We start from the raw sequence: 21823 nt of genomic DNA on the forward strand, positions 1-21823 counted from the left end.
TGTTTGGGTAGTGGTTTTATTCTAGCAGAAAATTGGACCAGTGTTGGTTTTTTAATCTATCTTTATTCTGATCTGGTTTGGGTTCAATAGCTGTCAAGACAGTTTTTCAGAACTAGTCCAGTTTGAAGGAGGAGACAGCGATTCCAGCTAGCTTTAAAATGCTTGGTGGGCCCTGGATGCAGCTGGTTAGACCAAGCTGCTGCTCTGAACTTGTTTTGTTTCCAATAGTTATACCTAAATGTCCTCTTACCATTAACCCAGTTCCTCAGCTGCAAGCAGTAAATGGGTAGTTCAGTCTTAAGTATCTTCACTTTTCGTTCTTCAGATTACCTTGCGATTTTTTTGAGACTTCTAGGCACAGTTGTTATTCCTTCTTTGCTTTGTGAAGCAATAAAAAAAGTGGAAAGAGAATGAAGAGCCCTGGCACTCTCCCCTCCCAGCTGAAATGAGTACAATACTTGCTGTAAATAAACTCGGTGTGACTCTGATCTTGAGGCATGATACACTTGACTGTCAGATGGTTTAGTTTTGAGCAGCGTTCAAAAGCCTGCTTGTGTGTTACGCTGCGGGGAGAAAAGGGATTGCTAGATCACAGGTAAGGCAGGAGTCTTAGCTGCTCTGTGCTTTTTGCCAAGAAGGAAATGAGCAGGAGCATCCCTGTAGCAAAGCAATCAATGCAATACTGGCAACTTCATAGGCATGGAAAGACTTCTCAGTAGCCCGGTGTGCTAAACATGGCTTCTGTTAATAGAGCAATCTAGCAAGACAGTTTGGTGCCTGTTGCTGGATATGTGCTTGCCATGTAGGTGAATTGCTGGTTTAGCAGGCTTTTTTCTTCTTGCCCATCACAGTACTGCTCCAGCTCTGGCAGTGGCATCACTACAGTGGTCTTGTAGCAAGGGCTGCTTAGCATAAGGCTCAGGATGGCTCTTTCTGCACCTGTATGTGACAAATCACAGGACAGAAAATGCACAAAATTCTCCAGGCTGAGAGTGACTTATGTGGTGGCGTGAGAGACTTTCTCCAAGAGATGCTGAGGAGTTGGTTTCTGTGGGATATGGAGTCAACTGCTGGTATCTCCCCCAGCCCCCCACCCCTTTGGTCACGATGGTTTGTAATAAATTCACATTGTATAAGGCTCTGGAATAACAAGATCAATTATGGATGTTAAACCTGGTTGTTCCCACCTCCATTAGACTATTAAGTCAGAAAAAGGACTTGGGAGGATAAACAATGCTCCAGCTTATACAAACTACTCTGTGGGTCATGGTGGTTGTTTTATTGTAGGGAAGTTCCCTGTGTAGAAACTGAACCTTTTTAGCCACACGTTGTAACTGATTCACTCAAAATTGGTTTATTTCTACTGATAATGTTGAGCCAGCACAGAGCAAATGGGTTTCAATCATGTGTCTGAAGACAAACAGAATTCACTGACTTTGGACTTAAGGTTTTCAGTGGGGTGCAATCTGGAAGAACAACCTTCTCTGTCTCCAAACTGAGTAGATCGGGGAGAAACTTGGCTGGTTTTTGGTTGGTTTTTGTTTGTTTAGCCAAGGAATCAACTGTGGAAAGAGACAGTAATGCAGACTGCATTTGGTTAAGGTACTTGGGTTGTATTTCTACATGTCCTCCTGTGTTCCTGCTGTAAAGCTGGATTTCAGAGGGTTTACAATCATGTGGGAACATTGCTGGATGGTACTGCTGTTTTCCTTGCTGGCACTTAAGGGATTTGCTTGGCTGTAATGTCAGAATAAGTGGGGTTGGCTTATTTTGTCTTTTCACAAATTTCTGGATACTTACTTCATCTGTAGGTAAATGTTTTGTAGTATTGGAGCAGCTGACCTCTGAATGTGGGAGAGAGAACTAGAGAACAGATGCCAAGGAGGAGATCCAGGCAGACAGACAGAACCTCCTTTTATTAAAAAATAATAAATAAAAAAACCCTGCCTGTGATTGCTTGATTACTATTGTGCTGAAGAACTTCGTGTCAAAGGGCTTGTGTGACTGAGGTGTATAAAATGGATTGCATTGAATCTTGGTGCTCTTCCCACTTTAACGCTTTTCCAACTCAATACCTCGATTGTCTCTTTTACATGTTCAACCTGAGTATTTCCCTTGACGTTCCCAGTTGCAGCCTGGCAGTGGTGAAAGCTGGGTTAGAGCATTAGCTGTAAATGCAGCATGGCAAGGTGTTGCTACCTGCTCCCCACTGGGAGATGCGTGTTGCATCAGTTGCAGGCAATGTAAGTGGAAGAAAGTGGGGAGAGGAACCCTCAGTTTTCAGTTTGGGTATTGCTACTTAAAGTGTTCTTATGCTTAGTTTCAGAAAAGGTATTTTCTTTAAGCTGTTGTTTGTCTTGGCATTCCTTACGGGGTCAGACAGGGAAGACGGTCACTGTGCTGTTTAATGACTCTACCTCACTGTTTGAAAAATCTCCTTCCTTCAGTCTCTACCAGACTCTAACTTTAGAGCAGATGTGGAATGAACAAAGTCATGTCTATAGTACTGAGGTTTTGGTAGAACTGGTTCAATGCCAGCAGGCTGTGAAGCCCTGGCCAGTGAAGGGTGTGCGGTGAGTGGCCAGGTCAGGCTGCTTGAGAAAGCTTGAGGAGGAGGAGGAGGTGGTGGCTGGTGCTGGTTTTTAAGGCAAGTCATGGTGGTTTATTTTGGGTTCTTCACCTTTCTGCAGAGCACCCCTGCCAGAAGCTCAGCCTTTCGGTAGGGACAACAGAAAGTAGGATGAGAGTTGCAAGGAAACCTCTGGTCCGTGTAGCATGGGAAAAATTATCCTCCCCAGGGCATGATTATGTAGGATGCCTGGTCTACCACTGCCAAACCCTCCTCTGCCTGGTCTATTTTTTAAATTATAGTCCTTTTGCAAACTGTGGAGGTTGTGTGGTCAGCTTGGTCTCTTGTGCAAGAAGAATTTCAGTTTTGGAGGAAATTGTCTGCCTGACTTGATAAGCATCCTCCTGATTTCCAGAACCTGGTGGGTTTTTTTAACCAGAAAAACATGGATATACATGAATATTTGCTTCCTGCAGAGCACTTAAGTTTGGGCACTAGCCATGGGAGATACACACAGAGTAAGGGGCCAGTTACCCCAAAACAAGTTGGGAAGAGTATGACTTCTAGCAAAGCAATGTGAAAAGCACAGTGGTTTTCAATTCCTGAGGTTTTTAGTTACTGCATATATAAGCAAGTCAATTAAAACACATTTGGCTTATTTCAAATAGATAATCTAATTATCAGCTTGATTAAACCATATCAAATGAACAGTTCTTGTAATTCAGTAGCTTTGTTCTAATCACTGCAAAAGCAGTGGTAGCTTTAATTAAATGCCTCAAAAGTGGCAGGCCAGTGTCGATTGTGTCAATTGAGGGGTGTTCCAGCTAAATACCTGATTGCAGGGAAGATCAGACCACTCCTAGGTTGATGCTAATATGAAGACCAACTCTTTGGTGCCAATAAAGGGAACCTGACTACTTTGTAAATACCATTGAGTACAAGCAGTTGTCCTTTTCTGCTCTTTACGATGCTCAGATACAGACTTAGTTAAATCTATTCCAGTATCACTCCATTAGTCTTACTTTTTAAAAATGTTTATAGGTCAGTATCACCCACCTGTATCCTTTCTTGGCATTAGAACTGTAGCTTCTTATGTGAATGTGTGCTTCTTCAGACTGCAGAATTGCTTAACTGCTCAAATACCCGACAAAAGCCTGCTGCAGGTCGCTTGCTGAAGTTGAAATGCAAGAGTGCAAAGGCATGGTAATGCTTCTGCTGAAAATTGAACCTGATTTTTCATTTTCCTGTTCCGTTTGCTGGCTAACTTAGGAAGCCAATGCGTGGCTGAAAGGGCTCTCCAGCTGGGGTTGTTCCTCTCCTATTGCTTGCTTACTACATACTTAGAGGTCATTTATTACTAAGGTCCTGCTTGTGGTGGGGTCAGAAAGCCTGGGGTGTACTCATTGCATGACTGGTGAGCATACAACTGCTGCTGATGCTTTGGGTGAAGGCAGGCAGCAGTTGTCTCCATTTCTTCTGCCCTTGATGCTTCCTCCCCACCTTTCCACAGAGAGCTCTGGTGATGTATTGCTTGGAGGGAGCCATCCTCCTCGCGAGGCTGGCTTTCCTTGTGCCTCTGCAGGAAAAGTTCCCTCTCAGGGTAAATTGGAGCAGGACCACTCCTGTGATGTTCCACCTGGCTGGGAAGGTCTGGATGTGCTGAAGCTGCCTGGTCTGCCAGCGGCTTCATTAGGGCACTGGGTGTTGGTTTGCTCAGCTGTGCCTTCAGCGAGGCGGTTCCTGTTCCAGGTACAGATTCTAATCTCTTGCTTTCTGTATTTTAGTAATTTGTGTTGGTTTTGAACAGTGACTTGACATAGCATCTAGATGAAAAGTCAGGAATGACATGCAGCTGAGTCATTCTTTATCCTCCCATAAATGTATTTTTAGGGCCTCTCTGCTGAGTGTGATGATTTGGTGGTTTGGTGTCCACAGTTTTTTATAAAATGCAACTGGAGGGAACGATGAGAGCAGCGGGTAGCCAGGTTCTAACCTGCACAGGGATTTGCATATATTCAATTTATTAATGTTGGCAGATCTCTGCTTAATAGACCAAGTTTACTTTTCACGTGAGTAGGTGGACTTTGTTTTTCTTTTTCTAATTGTTTCAGAAAACGACAATGAAACAGCCTGCCTGTATCAACATGCAAGCAGTCAAATACCTTTGATTTATTTCTGCTGTACGCCCTGGACCAGCATTCAGATCAGCTTTAGTAGATTTGATGAGAATTTGTAACGTGTTGGAAACATGTTCCCTGTTACACCAATGCTACTTGGACTGGGAGCTGGGTGAAACAGCTTTCTGGCTGTACCCTGGTTTTCCCAGCTGCTGTGGCATTTGCTGTCACCGCCTAACTTTTAATTACTATCGTGTTCTATGGCTTAATATTAAACCACATCTAATTGCATCCTGTCTCTTAATTGGCTTAACTGGCCATCACCCAAAAAAAGACTCTACTGTGTAGAGAAACAAGCTTCCCCAAATATTTCCCAATTGGCAGTTGTGCTTTGTGAGGAGATGGGTCCCTCTCAGCGATATTAATAGATGTTTTCTTCTGTTCATTCTCAGGATTGGACATTGATCCTATGACGCATGCCCGGAAGAAACAACTTTTCCTTCTGAAACATCCAGCTGGTTCTGCTGGTCAAGCTTCATCACCAACAAGCAGCAGGAGGATGGACAGGACCGACACAGAGTGTGGCGAGCAGAGAGACGGAGGTGCCACCGAGGCCCCGAACTGTACAAGTGGGTTTGTGGGGACAAGCAAAACTAAGAATTTGCATGAAGTACGAAAGACGTACCCGCTGCGGAGGCGTCTGCTTCCCTCAGTGAACAAAAAGACCTGTAAAGTGCTCCTCACCAGGCTGGAGGATGTGGCTGGATCCCTGTCGAAACAGACCCAGAGCTGCAAAAAAAAGGACCTTCCCAGTTGGATGGAGGGTTTGGGACCTGCTTTGTTCTCTGAACAAGTTCAGCCTGTGGGAGCAGGGAAGAGTGATTCATCTGGGGAAAAGTGCACAATAACTTATCCAGGGACAGAGCAAGACCTTGATACGGCTCCTTCAGAGCCCAGGAAGCGCAGGCTGGCCTCGCTGAATGCAGAGGCAGTGAACAATCTGCTTTTTGAACGGGATGATGGCTTATTATCTGGCAGGCGTTTTCGGAGGGACTCTGTTAAAGCCGGTGGAGAATGTACTGTTAAGAGCTTTCATTGCAAAGCTGGTGACAACTGGCCTGCACTGGAAAAAACAGCTGTGAAAACAGGTAAAGGAAAAACCCGGCATGAGCCAAGTCAGAAATGCAATAGCTGTGACCATTCACTGGATGAGGTCTTTGATGATGGGGCAAAGAGGGAGGATGGTGCCATTTCCTATCATCCCACCCCAAAGAGACTGGCCAGCCTGAATGCCGTGGCCTTTCTGAAGCTGACCCATGAAAAAGACCAGCCCCTGAAGCAGAGGAGTAAATCGGATGGAGAGGGCAAGTCAGAGAACCACTGTTCAAAATCTACTCTCAAATGGGCCAAAGCCAGTAGGAAGAACTGCGTCAAATCCAAGAAGGAAATGGCTAGCTTAAAAATGGACGTTCAGCATGGCTGGCGAGGAGTGGGTGCTTTGGGGAAAGGAGAGCAGCGGGACTCCTCTAGGCTCTGCGGGACGACAGAACCCGCCCCTTACGAGTCGCTGTCTAGCTCTTATGCTAGCACAGAGGGTTTCTACCACAGACTGCCTTTGCTTATGGGTGGGCAAGCTTCCATGAAGCCGGAGTATGGAAGACCTGGAGAAAAATCCCCGACTCCTAAACAGGAATTTCATCAGCCTTCTTTTCCAGTGCAGCAGTTCCCTCCCTTGCCTGTGCCCGGAAATCACACGGATTGTGGATGTCTCTATGAATCCTCGGATCTGACTCCATTGAACGGGTTTTACGTTTATTATGGCCAAAGTGGATACAGTGGCTACTCTCACTGCTCCATTTACCCCAAGGACGAGCTTTCGCAATCTGCTACCTGCGAGGGGCTCTTGGTATCGCCCAGTTCTTTGCCATCAGGTGCTCATTTCCAGCCACTCCACTGGTGTAACTCTCCGTACTGTTGTGGAGAAGGAACGGCGATTAACAGTTACAGCGTCTGTGGAGTTGTGCACGTGCCAGAGGGCAGGATTAGCAGTGTGCATGCAGGACGGAACAGCTACCCCTACAAAATGCCTTTTGCAGCAGGTAAGGTGCAAAGTGCGAGCAAATCTCGTTTGGCGTTCCTAGGAGAAGAGGGCTGGTTCAGCACGGCGGCTAAGGAAGGTATCTCGTTGCCAGGAGGCAAGCTCCCTCTGCGGTGGTGCTTCTCAGCTTTGGCAGTGAAACTGCAGCTCAGAAAGAATCTGCGTTTCAGCTCCCCTTCCCCCATTTTTAGCCCTGAGGGTTTTTCCCACTGAAAGGTCTTTATTGGTGTGGAAAGCATAGAATCGGTGAAAGGATTTGGGCAGTGAGAAGGTGACTCATGACTTGTCATGCTGGAGCTAACCACTTAGCTTTGATCTGTGTAAAATGAGTGGCTTTTAGTTCCTACATGCTCTGCAAGGCTTCTCGCCATCCTGCTGTGCCGTTCTGAGCGGAGGGTCTAAAGCACATCGGGCTGAGTTACTCCTCCGTTCCCAAAAGCTTGTTCTCGGGACAGAAGCATCCTTGCGGAGCAGTGTGATGAAGCAGGCATTGCCTCGGTCATTAGACTCTCCCTGGTGCAAGCTGTATGGGGGATGCAGTCTTTTAAGATTTTTATAGATTGGATCTGGCAAGGCTGTGTAGCAGTTCAGTTTGAGTCTAGTGTTTGGACAGATGCTTGAATTTCACTGTGGTGATATAAGTGCTGGGTACACTGTTAGTTTGGTGAGTAGCCATCCCATCTTGGCTCTTAAATAATGTCTGAAAATGAGGCATTGAAATGAGAACAGGTGATGACGGTGTAAGAGGCAAGGTAGTTATTTGACTGGCTGTCTTATGTCCTCTGTCTGTTTTTTCAGACTTTGTCCTCTGATGTGCTTTATCTCAGAGCTTTGCCTTTGCTATTGAAAAATATCTTTTGAAATATTTAAAACTGGATTGTTGCGTGGGGGTTATCAGACACCAGTACTCTGTATTAAAGCCATCAAGCTAGGCAGTGCTGCCGCCTGCAAACAGTCTATAAACGAGGCTGCTGCTTCAGCTGTTGGGAGTGTAAACATCAGCCTTTCAGTTAACTGTGTGTTTGAGGCAAAAGGAGGCATGACTTACCCTCTGAAAACACATTTTCAGGTAGGTGGGTGAAGTTTTGGTTCAGCGCATGTTTTGAACGAGGCTTTGTCATCTGCCGTTGTAGGAAGCTGCTGAAACTCGGGAGGTTTTGGTTGAAGAATAATTTCAGTTTTCCCTAAATATCCCCGCTGTTGTGGTGCTGCTTCTTACGGTAGCAGCCAGACAGTGTTCGCTAGCGGCTTCAGTGCTCTTTAAAGTTGGATGCTTGCAAGACAGCTAGCTCAGCGACGTGTTCTTGTCTAACAGTTTTCTGCGTAGTGCCCTGAAGTCATGTCAGTTTGCTTTGGTCCTGAAATTTTGCATGCTGGTGCCTCTGACTTCGTGCAACCAGAAGGGTGCAGGCAGTACAGACAGCATTTTTCAGAGTTCAGCCCTCCCTGCGAAGCTGGTGCTCCCTCACAGTGCTGGCGGGGGCAGCGGTGGTTCCAGGGGCATGTGTTTACTCACGGTGTCACCCTGCTGCTGAGATCTTCCTTGGTGTGATTGCCTTCCTGGGAGCAATGTTGATTTAAAAGCCTACAACACCGGAATAATTTAGACTTTGTTTTGTGGATTGAAGTGTATGAGGCAGTCTCTACAATATTAACAGGGAATTATGCGCAGGAGTTGATTTTTGTATCTGTGTGCGCCTCTGAAATCTCACCCTTCCCTGGAGTGGGTTATTTTAGTGAATTAGAGGAGTACTTTGGCTGCAAGCAACAGGCTCCCATCCAAGAGTACTGGTATGAGGGGATCCAGCTTGATGTGTCACATGCCTTGTGTTATATCTGTTGTATTTGGTGCATTCAGGATGTTCATATGGAAATATCGATGTCTGTTTGGTACAAATCAAGGGATCAGGCTGTAATATTGGGTGGCTACGGTTTGCCATATGCAGGAGCAAGGCATTCCTTTCCCCATTCTACGGATGTTTTTCAGCACACAGTTTGGAAGCAGCGTGGTGGCGATGGGATGGGACAGGCTGTGAGAGATGCTTTAGCAGGGCTTGGGAGTGTCTGCAAGCAAGGAAGGAGTCCTGGGGTGCCAGCAAGGCCAGCTCTGCACTGCTTTTCCTGGAGTTCAGTAGATATTTTTGTGAAGCTTCGTCCTGCATTTAGTTCAAGCTTGAAAACTGCGTTTGTAAGCAAAATGCTCAAGAGGTGATTCACTGCTCTGTGGGTCCCTGTGCCTGCCAAGGCCAGGCAGGATACCTGAACTCGCATCCTGGCGTCTTGGCTCGCTGAGGGAGCTGCTGCGGCATTTGCTGCTCGGGGTCAGCAAAATCTGCAACTGTCCGTGGCAGCCCTGGTGCTGGCAGCTCGGCGGCGGCTTTGCTGCAGCCCCCTTAGGGAGGGTCAAGTGGGAGACAGGAGGCAATAATTTCCTGTTATTGCGAGGGGGATCTCGGCTATTACTCAGCTGAAGCTTGGTGACTCGATGTTTTTTCACTTGTAGACATTTTTTTAGCAGCTCTGCAGAAGTGCAGTCCCACGGATCTGCTAGGACATGCTCCAGACCAAAGGCATCTCTTGAAGCTACAATCCCAAAGCTGCCCTTTTGCTCACCCCAAAAAGCACGCTTTCAGATGAAGCAAATAGGGGTGTGTTGTATATTGGCCTGGGAGCTCCCTTCCTGCTGACAGCAGGTAATTCGGATCCGACTTGCTGTTCTGATGGACACGCTGGCCTGGGTTGAGGGCTTGTTCTGTGACTGCTAGAGCAGTGTGAGGTGTTCTGGGATTCTTTTGAGAGGCGGCGTCAGCTGGCTTACTAACCTGTTGTGGTTAATGAGTTTGCTCTAGGGACACGGTTTTGCTGAGGGCAGCAGTGTGCATCATCTCATGTAGTCTTGTTCTGTGTTGTTTCATGTTTCTGGAGTGAATTTGGAGAATCTTCTCAATTTTCCCTGATTAGTTAGAATTTGGCTTTTTGAAATAAGCTGGCGGCTTCTGCTAGTGTGGTTTAATCCTTCCCATCATTTTGATAAGCCTTTTATTTCTTTTATACATATTGACAGGCTGGAACTGCTTTGGACACTGGCCAACCTTATGTGTATTACTGGCTGGCATTACTTTGGGGGTTTTCAGGCAGGTTTGTTGTAGTGCAGTGTCATCGGCAGCAACATATTGGAGCATCACAGGCTTAGAAATATCTTTTGCTTTTAGAATCCAGTGACGGTGCAAAATGACATTACAACATGAAGAGTCTTTACCACTATAATGTGATAAAGGGAATTTCTAGGGGGAAGCGATGGTAGTTTGGGGTGGTCCTGATTGTGTGTGTATGTCTTACACTTCAAATGATACATGTCTCTCTTCTTCCCTTCTGTCAGAAGGCTGCAAGTCTCTGGACCAGCTGAACCTCACAATCCCAGTGGCAGGGCACCCTGCGTCACCTGCCCACCCGCTCTCAGGATGTCCTGTACCCAGCGTGCCACCAGCTGCAGAACCCGTTCCTCATCTGCAGACCCCCAACTCTGATCCTCAGACCATGGCCCGAGAATGTCCTCAGAGCTCAAAGCCTCCCAGCGGCTCGAAATCCGGTCTCCGAAATACTACGGGCTGCCTCCACGCCTCTGACAGCAAAGCGGTAGGAGGTCACTCCCATCCAAAGCAGCAGCGCATCAGCAGGCGCAGAGCTACCAATGGCTGGATACCCGTTGGCACCGCCTGCGAGAAGGCAGTCTATGTTGTGGTAGGTGTCTGTGGAATGCTGGGGTTTGCACGTGTACGGCTGTACCTGTTTGTGCATCTTCAGGGGACTAAGGTCCTGAAGGCTTGAGAGCGCTTTGGGTCTTGCTTCAGGCTGGAGGTGGTCACTAGATGCCGTTTGGAACCTCTTGGACAGGTTGCAGGTCAGAGCAGCGAACAGTGCCTTGTGGCTGGGCTTGGAGGCCAGGCTGCTGTTGTCTTTGTTTTCCTTGTGCGCCCTGGTATTACCTAGCACAGCACGAAGGGTGGTTTGGAAAGGAAGGAAAACCAGCTATTCCGGTGCTAGCATCAGTGGAAACACCATGCTGATGAATACTTCTGGCTTGGGCATTTGCAAGGGTGGCACCTGTTGCACGTGTGAGTCTGTCCTACAGAGAGCTTGGCCTCCAGCTTCTTCCTCCTGGGTTAGGGCAAACCTGTCTGAGAAAACAAGGGATATTTCAGCCTCGTTATAAGGAGCGGTTGTCTAAAGGTAGCTGCTCTCACTGATGGTGCCTGTAGCCTAGCAGGGATCTCGGAGCACAGGGGGCTGGGCTGTATGTGGGCTCTCAGATGGAATTTTTCTAGCATCCAATAGCCCCCTTTTTGTAGCTTATATGGTGGCGTGGCCGGTTGCTCCTTCAAGGATTTTTTTTGTCTGTATTTTCCCATTTGTTGTGTTCAAGGGCAGAGACTGGCTTCTGCAAGGTGGGAAGTTCCTGCCAGAAAATTTAATTAACTACTGTAAAGTTCATTTCATTTGAGGAAGGAGGCAATATCTTTTGTGTTACTAAAACATAAGAGCTGTGGACTTGAAATCTGGACCCACATGCTGTCTGGGAAAGTGAGACAAGGCATGGAACTACATGTGGTAAATGTCAGCAGCAAGGGGACCTGTGCAGTGGCATAACCTGAAGCTGCTGAGAGCATCACCCAGGACAGGTTTTGTAGCTTCAACTCTTCAGGCTGCATACAGGTACCGAGGGCTGTGCAGGGGTGAAGCCCGTGAAAGCCAGGGACAGGCCTCTTGCACCCATCACTCAAACTCTGACACCTTGAAAGGAGCAGTGCACCATTAATCTCCTTAAGGCCTGGCACATAATGCTTCTGGCTTTGCCTGGGTGGTCTGGCAGGAGGTTAAACTCATCCTGCTCAGGCATTCTGAAATGAGTTTTCAGAGCAGAAATAAAATAACCCCCTCAGTTTGCAGTCCAAAAAGTGACAGTTTTGTAGGTTAGAGGGTACGAAGGAAGTGTTAGCAATCTTGTGAAGGAGTGCTTTATGCCACGGCCTCCCTGCCACTTGCTGCCCTGTTCATGTGAAATATTTCATGTTTTATTGGCTTTCCTGCAATGTCTGATTCGGAGAAATGTGTAGCATTCAAAATAGGCCTGGTTTTCCGTGCCTTTGGATAGGAAGAAAATGTACACTGACAGGTAGGCAGGTGAAATGGTGAGTTTTCTGAAGGTTGTTTTTTGCATGTAGAATTGCAGGAGCAACTGTGTTTTAATTTGAAATAAGGGTATTAATTTCAGAGATGTGTGCCTCTGTGTGACTTTCTCTCCCGCTGGTGAGCTGCTCCTTACTTGCCAGCATTATGTAGGAGAAATAGTTGGTTTGCTGTATTGAGAACCATGGCTGTGTGACCTGTGAGCACTTGGATGCTATTCCTGGGTGAACTTTCTTTACCTATGAGTGCCCTACCCATAGAACAAGTAATTTGTTTGACCTGATCTTTGTTGTGGTAACACAGTCTGGTGAGAACAGAGATGCCATGAGGGGTCTTTAACGCTGTATGACTTCTCTCTGAGATCTGCTGGAGTGGAAGCACTTAGCTCTGAGTAGGCTTAGGCAAGTTTTTAGTTAAGTTTTAGCAGGACCAAAGCAGTCTTTGGATTGGGGTAGCAAACAGTAAACTAACTCTTTGCATGTACGCTGAGGTTGCTTTATTTTTTGTGTGTTTCAATGGTATAGAATGAGCCAGAGCCGGCTGTTCGCAAGAGCTATCAGGCTGTGGAGAGAGATGGGGAGATTATCCGGGTACGAGATACCGTCCTCTTGAAATCAGGACCCCGGAAGAAATCTATGCCATATGTCGCGAAGATATCGGCACTGTGGGAAGACCCCAAAACAGGTACTGTGCTAGAAGTGTATTGCCTCTGCACTTGACAGATGAGGGTGAGCTGGAACCGGGGAAGTGATGGATCTCAGGAGAGCTGCAGGCTTGTTAGGGTACTCCACTGCTGCCAGACCGGGTGATGAAGAGGAAGAGATTAGCTCCATGGCTTTCGTTCAGATTGTTCCAGGAACCAAAATGCTCTTTAATCACTAGCCTGGGACTGGTAATCAAAATCTTCCTGGTCGTGAAAGCACGTAATGTCTGCCAAGTGCCCATCTTAGCAACGATCTCCTTTATTATTTCATTGCAACAGACATCTCAGGAGCTGCTGTTTACTCAGATGCTCTATCCAGCATCTGGGCTGGGAGTTGGGATGTGGAGCATGGCTTATCTGCAGAAACTCTTGATGGGACCTGAGTAGGGGTGGTGATTGGAGTAGTGTGGTTTTGATGTTAAGTCCTGTCTCTGAGCAGCGATCCCTGAGCCAAGGAAGCTGTGCCAAATGTTGTGAGCTACAGGTATTGCTTCAGTTAAAAAAAAAAAAACCAACCAAAAAAAACCCCCAAACAACAACAAAAAAGAAAAAACAGAAGAACCCCCCCCCAAATGAAAAACTTGTAAAAAAAGTGATCACTGTGTGGTAAGGCCCATCTTGGTCATGTCATCCTGTGTCAGCAATACTGGCACGAACCTGGGAGTTAATGCAGTGAGTGTGGAGCTTTGGATGAGCATCTTCCTCAGCTTGGGGTCTGAATGGATACTTTTTTTCAGATGGAAACATTTGATTTTTGTATCTTTTTTTGTGTGTGCCTGACCTCTTTGTGACAGTGTAACACAAGTAGGAGGGGGTGAAGGTGTAATGGAATCGCAATGTGACTGACTTCATACAGTTCCTTGCTGTAACAAAAGGACACCTAGTTCAGCATGAAATATTTATCACAGCACAGCTGCCTCTACGTGAGTGCTGTGGGAATGAAAGGGATGAAGCAGGAGGAAGCTGGTGATGAGTGGGGAAAACACTATGAGAAAACTGAGGCTTGACATATTTTAATACATTTTCTTGCAGGGGAGCTGATGATGAGCCTCCTGTGGTATTACAGACCAGAGCACACTCAGGGAGGCCGCAATCCCAGTATGCACCAGGTGAGCCAGCTGGGTGGGAATGGTGTGGGGCCAGGCAGCCCCGGCTGTGCCTGTACGGCCGCAGGAGGAGGGGATCAGCCCAGGTATCTCCCTGCCTTCCTGGGTGGCCTCAAACTGAAGGAGCTGAGCTTCTGTTTTGGGTAAAATGGAGCTGTCTCGTGGGGTGTGATGCAGCTGTTGCTAGATGTTTTGAGTGGTGGTGTCCTATAGATGGGCTTTTTTTGTAGTTTATTGGCACACGTAGAAACTGGGCTGTCACAGAAGCTGCTGCATTCTTTACATGGCCACCTCTGTCACGTTTTCTTGTTTCTCCCTTTAATCTGAGAAAATCCTGTGCATTAAGTGAGAAGTTGTGACTGCTGCCTTAGGAGTAAGGAAGAGTGAGTTTATACTGAATCAAGGTCAGCTGCCTTTCCATCACCAAGGAGTGCAGAGCTCCATGTAAAAGCTGCTGCTGTGGTCGTGCAGGATGTTGGAGAACCTATATTATGTGCTACTTTTTTATCGTAAATCCCTTAATCTGCTGCTTAAACTCCAGAAACTTGCTTGTTTTGTGCAGAAACACGGATGCATTATCCTTCCCCTGTGTAGATTTAGGATGAGAATTAAAGACTGACTGGAGGATGTTGTGCCAGTATAATAGAGTTTGCCTTTTAAAAGGAAAAACGTGTGAATCATTATGACTTCACGCCTTCCACTGCTTTGCATGGGCTTGTGTTGAGTGACAGAACAAGCTGTTTTTCAACTGGGAATGGAGAATTTACTGCTGTTTTCAACCCAAAATACTTGATGCCTTTTCCCTTTCTTTACTTTTGTTTTAAATAAAAGGGGAGGGAGAGGGTGAAAGCAGGTCTGGGGAGCAGCTGGGGAATTGTATCTGCCTGACTTGCAGGACACGGGTGAATTTCTAAACCAAAATGTGGTACCTTATAGTTTTCTGTCCCATAAATGAAGTATGATTGTATCCAGTTGTGTTTTAGGGTAGAGTGAGTGCCAGGAGTCTGGCCAGGAGGAATTAAGCCAGTTTTTTGCACACCTGCTTAATTACACAAGACTTCAAATGAGAGTGTGATTTGGGCTGAGTAGCTGGGATGGGCTTGCCAAAGATGACTCAGTTTTGATTTAACAAGTACACCAAAACCCCAACCTGCAGAAGCAAGGTGTGGCATTTTCAGTTTCTCTGTTTAAGCGTGTCCCCAAACAGGGATCCTTTCATGAGTCTTTCCTTCCAGCCTCCTTCCTCGGAGCTGTGAGCAGAAACAAAGCCTGCAGGTAATGCTTCCAGACTTGTGTAGAGCATCCTTATTCCCAGAGATCATCTTTGCTGATCTAACCACACCTGAAATTCTTTCAAATGGCTCTGACTGGGTTCCCCCATATCTAACCAATCCTGCCTGCTGCAGAGCCAAGTTTCCTAAATGACCCTGGGAAAAAAGGCTATTGCTACTTCCCTCGCTAAACCAGCCTTTTTAATTGAATTGGGATGAGGAAAGGGTTGGAAAAGAAGGAATTCCCTTACCTTTGATAGAGAGAGGGGCTAAGAAGACTGGTTATGTGTCAAAGGGTAGTAGTAAAGACAGCAAAGTGCTCTTCTGCCTCAGTTTTGATTCTTAGCTGAACAGATGAATTGGAAGGATTTCCAGCACAGAAAGGGAAAAGGAATGTAGAACATCCCTAGGAGCTCAGAGGAATGTGTGGGTGGGGAGTGCTCCCACCTCCTGCCCGCAGGAGCATTGCTCATTGGGTTTTCTGCATGTGGTCTGTAGGGTCTTCCCACGTGGAGTCTGCGCACAAAATCAGATTTTTGGATAAGCTGAAGCAAAGGCATCTCTTCTAGGGCTTTTACTCTTGCTGAGCTTCTGCAGGACCTCCCCGATGGACTCTGCCTTCCTCCCTCTTACCTGTCTCGTTGTCATTCCCAGGCATCACAATAGCACCTTCAAAATGCTGTTTGTTTTTTTTTTTCTAATGCAGCATTGCAAAAGCTCATCTCCTGGGACACTTCGCAGCAGCGGCCACGAGCTGTCTGTCCTGCCCAGGAGGAAAGGAGGGTGGGTGGGTGTAGCTGGTGGCAGCCTTGCTGCTGAAGTGCTTTTGTCATACTGGGCAGTGTGTGTGGGATTTGGACACTTGGCCTCACGGAGTGTGCTGGGCAGTGTTAAATGATGCGGGAGCTAATGCTTTGCTCGGGTGCTGCCAGATAACAGGGTACACATTCTAAACAGGTCCCAAAACACCTGGAAGGTGTCTGGGTTATGTGAAATAGTGACTCTAAACAGTACCTGCTGTGAGCATGCTTTGATAGACTCCCCTTTAAGGTGAAGGTGTGGAGCCGGCCGCACCTCCCTGGGGCTCCTGGCCAGCTGGGTGACCTCCTCCTTCCTTCCTTTTGTAGAATGAGATCTTTGCATCCCGGCATCAGGATGAAAACAGCGTTGCCTGCATAGAGGAGAAATGCTACGTGCTGACCTTTGCAGAGTACTGCAGGTAGGTGGTGCTCTTAACCTGCTGCTGTTCCTGAGACCTTCCCCTGTCTCCAGCTCTTGTCACCCTTTACACCTCCAGCCATCACGCAGTAGAACTGTCCCAGCCCTACAGACTTTGGTCTAGCTGGAGCTGGGTGAATTACACTCGCTCTACGTACAAGTCACTCTCAGTGTTCCAGCCTGTGAGTGCTGCTTCCACTCTAGATTCATTACGTGTTTGTGTAATGTGTGTATGCCTTAAGGGGCTCACAGGTGTTTGTACTTGTATGACCTTGGTACCACAGTGTGTGGACATCAGTGGAGCACAGTGCAGGAATACTTGTAACTTGGAGCTAAAAAGTAAGCAAGGCAGGAAATAATCCTATATATCCATCCCCTGTGGTACACAGGTGCCATAGCTAGCCAGAAAGCCTGCTGATGCACTTCTGCCAGGGTTGCTGCTAGACACTAGTGTCCGTGCTCGCAGATCCAGGGTGTTCTGGCAGCGGTGTCAGTCGAAGTCGTGACTAAGGCTTTTAGTGTTAAGCTCTTGCTGATGGAATTGACGCTTTGTCAGTGAGAGCTTCCAAGCATCCGTGTTCAAGGCTGCCATCCTTTGGATGGATGCACAGGGCGGAATGAAAACGGGGCTTAAATGGACACACAAATCCATAATGCAAAATAGTGCTCTAAAACTCTTCAGTTTTGCTGGGTGCATCTTGTTGACTGTGCGGTCTTACCACAGAGAGGATGTTTAAGCCCTAATGCACTCTTCTTAGTCCTCCTGCTCCTAGCCTAGGGCTCTGCTGTTTGAATTTCTAGAAATGAACTGTTTTACAAACTCTTTCTAAGCTGAAATTTGCTTTTTCTTTTGAAAACTCTAAAAATAAAATCCAAACAAATGGGGGAAAAAAACCCACCCAAAACAAAAACCTGAAAAACAACCAAACTGAAGCTTTGGATCAAAACAGCTTCTTTCCTTCCTAACAGCCCAGTCCTCTGGAATAGCTGTGGGCAGGAATTTTTTTGTGCTGTTGTGGGCAAGGACACCTTTGAGAGATGCTTCCTGAAGGCACCCCAGATTCTTCGTTTGCCTAAACAGCCTGATGCATTAGCCTTTTCTGGGGATAATAAACAAAACCGAGGCTAAAATAGTAAAAGCAAGGTGGTTTAACTGCAGTCATCTCCTCTTGTACTGTACAGTGTCCACCAGTACAGAAATAAACTGTTGTGCCATTTCTGGGATCGAAAGCGACAGCTACTTCGTGTCCTCTTGAGCAAAGCTTAATTCCCCTCCACACTCCCCTTCCCCTCTGCCCGTGTCCTTGGGCAGCTGTGTTGTGGCTCCTGGTGAGGCGGGCTGACGCAAACGGCAGGCGCTGAAACCACTTTGTGCTAACGCTTCTGATGTAATTGCGTTGCAGATTTTGTGCCTTGGCAAAGCGTCGAGTTGAAGGGATCCCAGGCAGGAAAACCATTATGGTTCCTCCCTCAGAAGAGTACTCCACACCTCTGCACCGCAAGGTGCCCGAGGACACTGACCCTGAGCTGGTTTTCCTCTGTCGTCATGTCTACGACTTCAGACACGGGCGCATCTTGAAAAACCCGCAGTAGCACCGTTCTTGAGTCGGACCGCGGTGAGGATGAGCGGCACCGGAGAGCCGACGGCAGGCCGGCAGTCTGGGACATCTGTGCACTCCTGACGACTTACCTTGTGCTGCCTGCAGACCAGAGCGCCCAGCGCTCTTCCCTCGGACTGAAAAGTGTGTGCAGGAGCAGATCCCTGTGGAGGAAGGCAGCAGTTGAAAGCACAGCACTTCATTAAAAGCATAAATGAAAATATATACGTATAAAATATATGTATATAGATATAGGTACTTGCATATGTAAATCTATATCTATATATGTATCTAGAGATGCATATATTGGGAGGGGTTTGCAGGGGATAAAAGCCAGTAAACTGAATCCAGAGCCATCGCTGGTGGGAATGGTGGAAAGGTGCAGGAGGGATGCTTTGGTGCATTATATGAGTCAAGCTGTGACAGTTCTGTGGTTTTCGTGCCCTGATGTGAAGTGTGAGGTCTGAGACAGTTCCTTGGCAGAGCACAGGAGAGTCTCTTGTCCCTCAGGACAGACTGTGAGGATTCCCCATGGGTGACAGCTTCTTCAGAATGCAGCCATTGCTTTGGAAGCTGCCTGGATGCAGAGTGGCCTTGTGTTGTGCTTGAATAGGTTTTGCTCTGTCAGGGGAAGAGGTCACCCCTATTTTCTCTCATTTTCCTCTTCCCCTCACCTCGCTGTTCTGTGATTCACTGCCTGGACTGGGGCTTGGCAGCCAGGTTTGGAAATCTGCTCCCTTGCAGAGCGGAGGGAGCCAGCAGGATCATAGGCTTTGTGTCCCAGTGCGGTGTCCCGGAGAGGTGTGCCTCTGCCGCAGATGCCCTGACCTTGCCCCGAAGGATCTCGTGCCCTGTGAAGCACAGCACCAGCAGGCCTGTGTTGCTCTCGAGCTTGGAGCACACAAAGTGGGCTCCGCTGGCGAGATCCACATTTTCTCTTCTGAGTATTGCTCTTCCTCTCATGGCTTAGAGACCGTAGTGACAGAAGTGGGTTTACTCTTTCTTCCCAGTTTGTTTTCCCGTAACGTTGTTTACGGTCCTTGTTTAACTGCATCAGTCTTCAGTGTGAAGAAGCTAGAGGGTGAAACAGCAAACCCTTTTCTTGAGTGTTTTTAGGCTTTTTTTTTTTTTTAATTTTACCCCTGCTCCCCTTTACATGACTGTCCCCCCCGGACGTGCTGTTGAAGCCATCAGCAGTGCTGTCTCAGTGCTGCCTTGCAGCCTCCCCCCCTCCAAACTCCTCCTGGCATCTGAGCAAGCTCACCAAAGTGGCTTTCTGGCTCCTGAAAGGAACTGAGCAGCGGTAAAGGTTTGCATCGACAAATGCAACCCGAGCCCCACAGATATTGCCTCTTGCCTTACATGTATAGGTCCTAGATAGACACTAGTTTATCTTAACGCAAACTGTTCAAGTTAATTCTAAAGCAAACCAAAGGACACCATAACAGTCCGTTGAGTCACTCACACCAAGCTGGGAGTCCGCTTCTAGATTGCACTAACGTAAAGAAGGAGAATCGACATCATCTCAGCCCATGTTCCTGCTGGCTGGAGTTGCTCATTGAAACTAGGGATCTGCATTTTTCTGGTCTTTTGGGGCTTCTGAACTCTTGTTAAATGGTGGAAGTGTTCATACTGCTTTAATATTGTCCTATAGTGGAATAGCACTACCTGTACTCCCCGTGGACGCTGGCATGGTGGGGACAGAGGGCTCATTGGCTCGCTGTGACAGCGGCATGCCTGCCTGGCCTGGAGAGGAAACCCGACAGCATCAGATCTGTTACGTGGAAAATTTGTTAATGCAGGAGTTCTCCAGAGATTCGCTTTACATACCAAAGAGGGGAACATGTCTAGAAGACGATGACTTGAGAGGAGATGAGAAGATCTGGCACCTGCCACAGTGGGCAAGCAGGGCACATGTCTCCCTGCTGTCAGTGGACGATGCCTGCTCAGTGTTGCAGAGGATGCTGGAAAAACCCTGTTCTTGCCTGCGTAGCCCGGGGGAAAACGCCCAGCTCCAGGAGCTTTGATCCTAGGTGTGCAAGCAAGCATTTGCAGGTGAAGCATCTTATCTCACTTGTACCTCAAGATACTGTTAGTGTCAAAGTAATTGCTCAGATTTCTCCTTAACAATTAACTTGGGCACTGGTGGTCTCGTGTAACAACATGGTTGAGCTGCCGAGCTGGTGCTGCTGCATCAGGATGGGAGTCAGGGGTGCTTTCCGGGCTCCTGGATGAAAGTGCCACGGGGGTGCAAGGGGGTTTGGAGGATGCAGTCTCTGATGCTGCTGGGAGGGGATGTTCAGTGGCCCCCCTTCTCAGCAAGCAGGAGGGTGCTGGGGAAGCAGAGCTGCTCCTGCACAAGAGGGGAGCAGAGCAGCAGCCCCTGGGGCCGTGGTGTGGAAGGCGAGGGGAACCCCTGAATGCAGAGCGTGGCTGGTAGGGACTGTGCCGGCTGAGGCAGGCATGCCAGGCAGCGCTGTCAGGCGCAATGTGCTCAGGACCCACCTGCCAAGCAAACCTGAGCATTGCTGCACAGTCAGGGAAGGGTTTGAAACCCAGCCTTGGAAACCACAGTAACTCGCTGAAACTTCTTCTGACCCCCTCCCCACCCCTGCTCCCACCTTTGTCCTGGCTCCTCTCCAGGCAGAAGAGAAATTGTGCTCATCCTGGGTCTGGAACGGGCTTTGGCCCGTGTCTGGAGAGGACAAATCCTGACTCTTCTCATGTTAGAATCTGCTTCAGGCCAAGAACATTGTTTGAGATTCACGTGGTTGCTTATGCTGTTGTGCAGACAGCATGTAAATGAATTGAAATGTCTTATCCATAATGAAAATATTTCATGCTTTTTTAATCTATTAGATATGGAAATATTTTTTGAAACTGAAAATGCAGTCGGTAGAATTTAAATTGAAACGTAATACATGTAAAATATATTTTAGTTGATAATTTTGTAAAATGCACTTTTTTGTGTCTCTTCCCTGGTTTCCCAGATCTGTATTTCAGTGTTTACAGATGGAATGAGAACATTCCCTATACCCTCCTTCTGTGAGAAAGATATATTAGAAGTAATTCTTAAAAAATAAATTTGAAAAATCGTATTGATTTAGAAAACCAGTGCTGCGCTGTTCTTTTCCACGCTGGAACTTCCCACTCGGACCTGTTGGAGTGCAGGAGTTAGAGCTTGGAAGGTGCCAATGTGGGAGCAGACTTGGGTGCTGGCAGTCAGGGGGTGAGAGGTGTGGATGCAGCCCAGAGATGAGCTCCTGTTGGGTTTTCCAGTGAAAATGAAGCAAGTGGAAGGGGGATTGGCAGGGGGCTTGACTGATTGATTGATTCCAATCTGCTCTTGCCTGCTGCTGTCAATGGAGTAGTAAAGTCTCTGCCTTCAACTGGGGAAGGTGTTGGTGGCAAAGCTTGACTCTGCAAGGCTTGGTGTATCAGCCCATGCTTTGGGAACCCGGGAAGGAAGCATTTTGAAATGTTGTTTTTGGAAAAGCTGCTTGCTTGGAGTCACTGGAAGGCAGCTGGCAGGTCGCTTGGTGGTATTGCTATCAGCTTCTGCTGTCAGAGCCTCCTTGCCCTGCAGCACCAAGCACTGCACACACACAGAGGGTGGCTCCGACAGCCATGCAGCCTGCATGGACATCCCAAAAACGCATAGGAGGAGCCCAGGTGGGAGCAGGAGGAATAAAATAACCTGCTTGAAATTGTGCAGTGGAGTCAGCACCTCTGTGAGGAATGGGATCTGGATGGCCTGATGGAAATACCTGTTTTCAAACACAGGTGAGAGCTGTCTGCTGGTGCTGAGCTCAGGGTGCTTACAGTGAGCAGCAGGTTTTGGGGTGCAAGACCAAAGCTGCTGGCACGTGCAAGAGGTGCAAGAGAACTCATAATCCTTTTGCACACACTCATCCTCGGTGAGAACAGCTTCCGTGGTCTCCAGATGGTGGCACAGC

The 21823-nt window shown here is 47.6% G+C and overlaps 1 protein-coding gene across 2 annotated transcripts in view; it reads left to right on the top strand.

The window, feature by feature from the left end:
• The window catches only part of BAHD1 (bromo adjacent homology domain containing 1), a 40441-nt gene extending 19472 nt beyond the window's left edge, over positions 1 to 20969 (top strand). Inside the window, exons 1-7 of one of the 2 annotated variants that reach the window (XM_013304026.3) lie at positions 251 to 4318; positions 5139 to 6785; positions 10164 to 10525; positions 12496 to 12655; positions 13707 to 13783; positions 16179 to 16270; positions 17673 to 20969. In XM_013304026.3, coding sequence (XP_013159480.1) covers positions 5156 to 6785; positions 10164 to 10525; positions 12496 to 12655; positions 13707 to 13783; positions 16179 to 16270; positions 17673 to 17862 — 2511 coding nt within the window. In that variant the 5' untranslated portion in view covers positions 251 to 4318; positions 5139 to 5155 and the 3' untranslated portion in view covers positions 17863 to 20969. Of the gene's footprint in view, positions 1 to 250; positions 4319 to 5138; positions 6786 to 10163; positions 10526 to 12495; positions 12656 to 13706; positions 13784 to 16178; positions 16271 to 17672 lie in introns of those variants that run through there. The other variant, XM_055814230.1, reaches the window with a different exon arrangement.
• Positions 20970 to 21823: the final 854 nt, after the last annotated feature.

This window comes from Falco peregrinus, chromosome 9, assembly GCF_023634155.1.
Source record: "Falco peregrinus isolate bFalPer1 chromosome 9, bFalPer1.pri, whole genome shotgun sequence".
Lineage (NCBI taxonomy): Eukaryota > Metazoa > Chordata > Aves > Falconiformes > Falconidae > Falco > Falco peregrinus.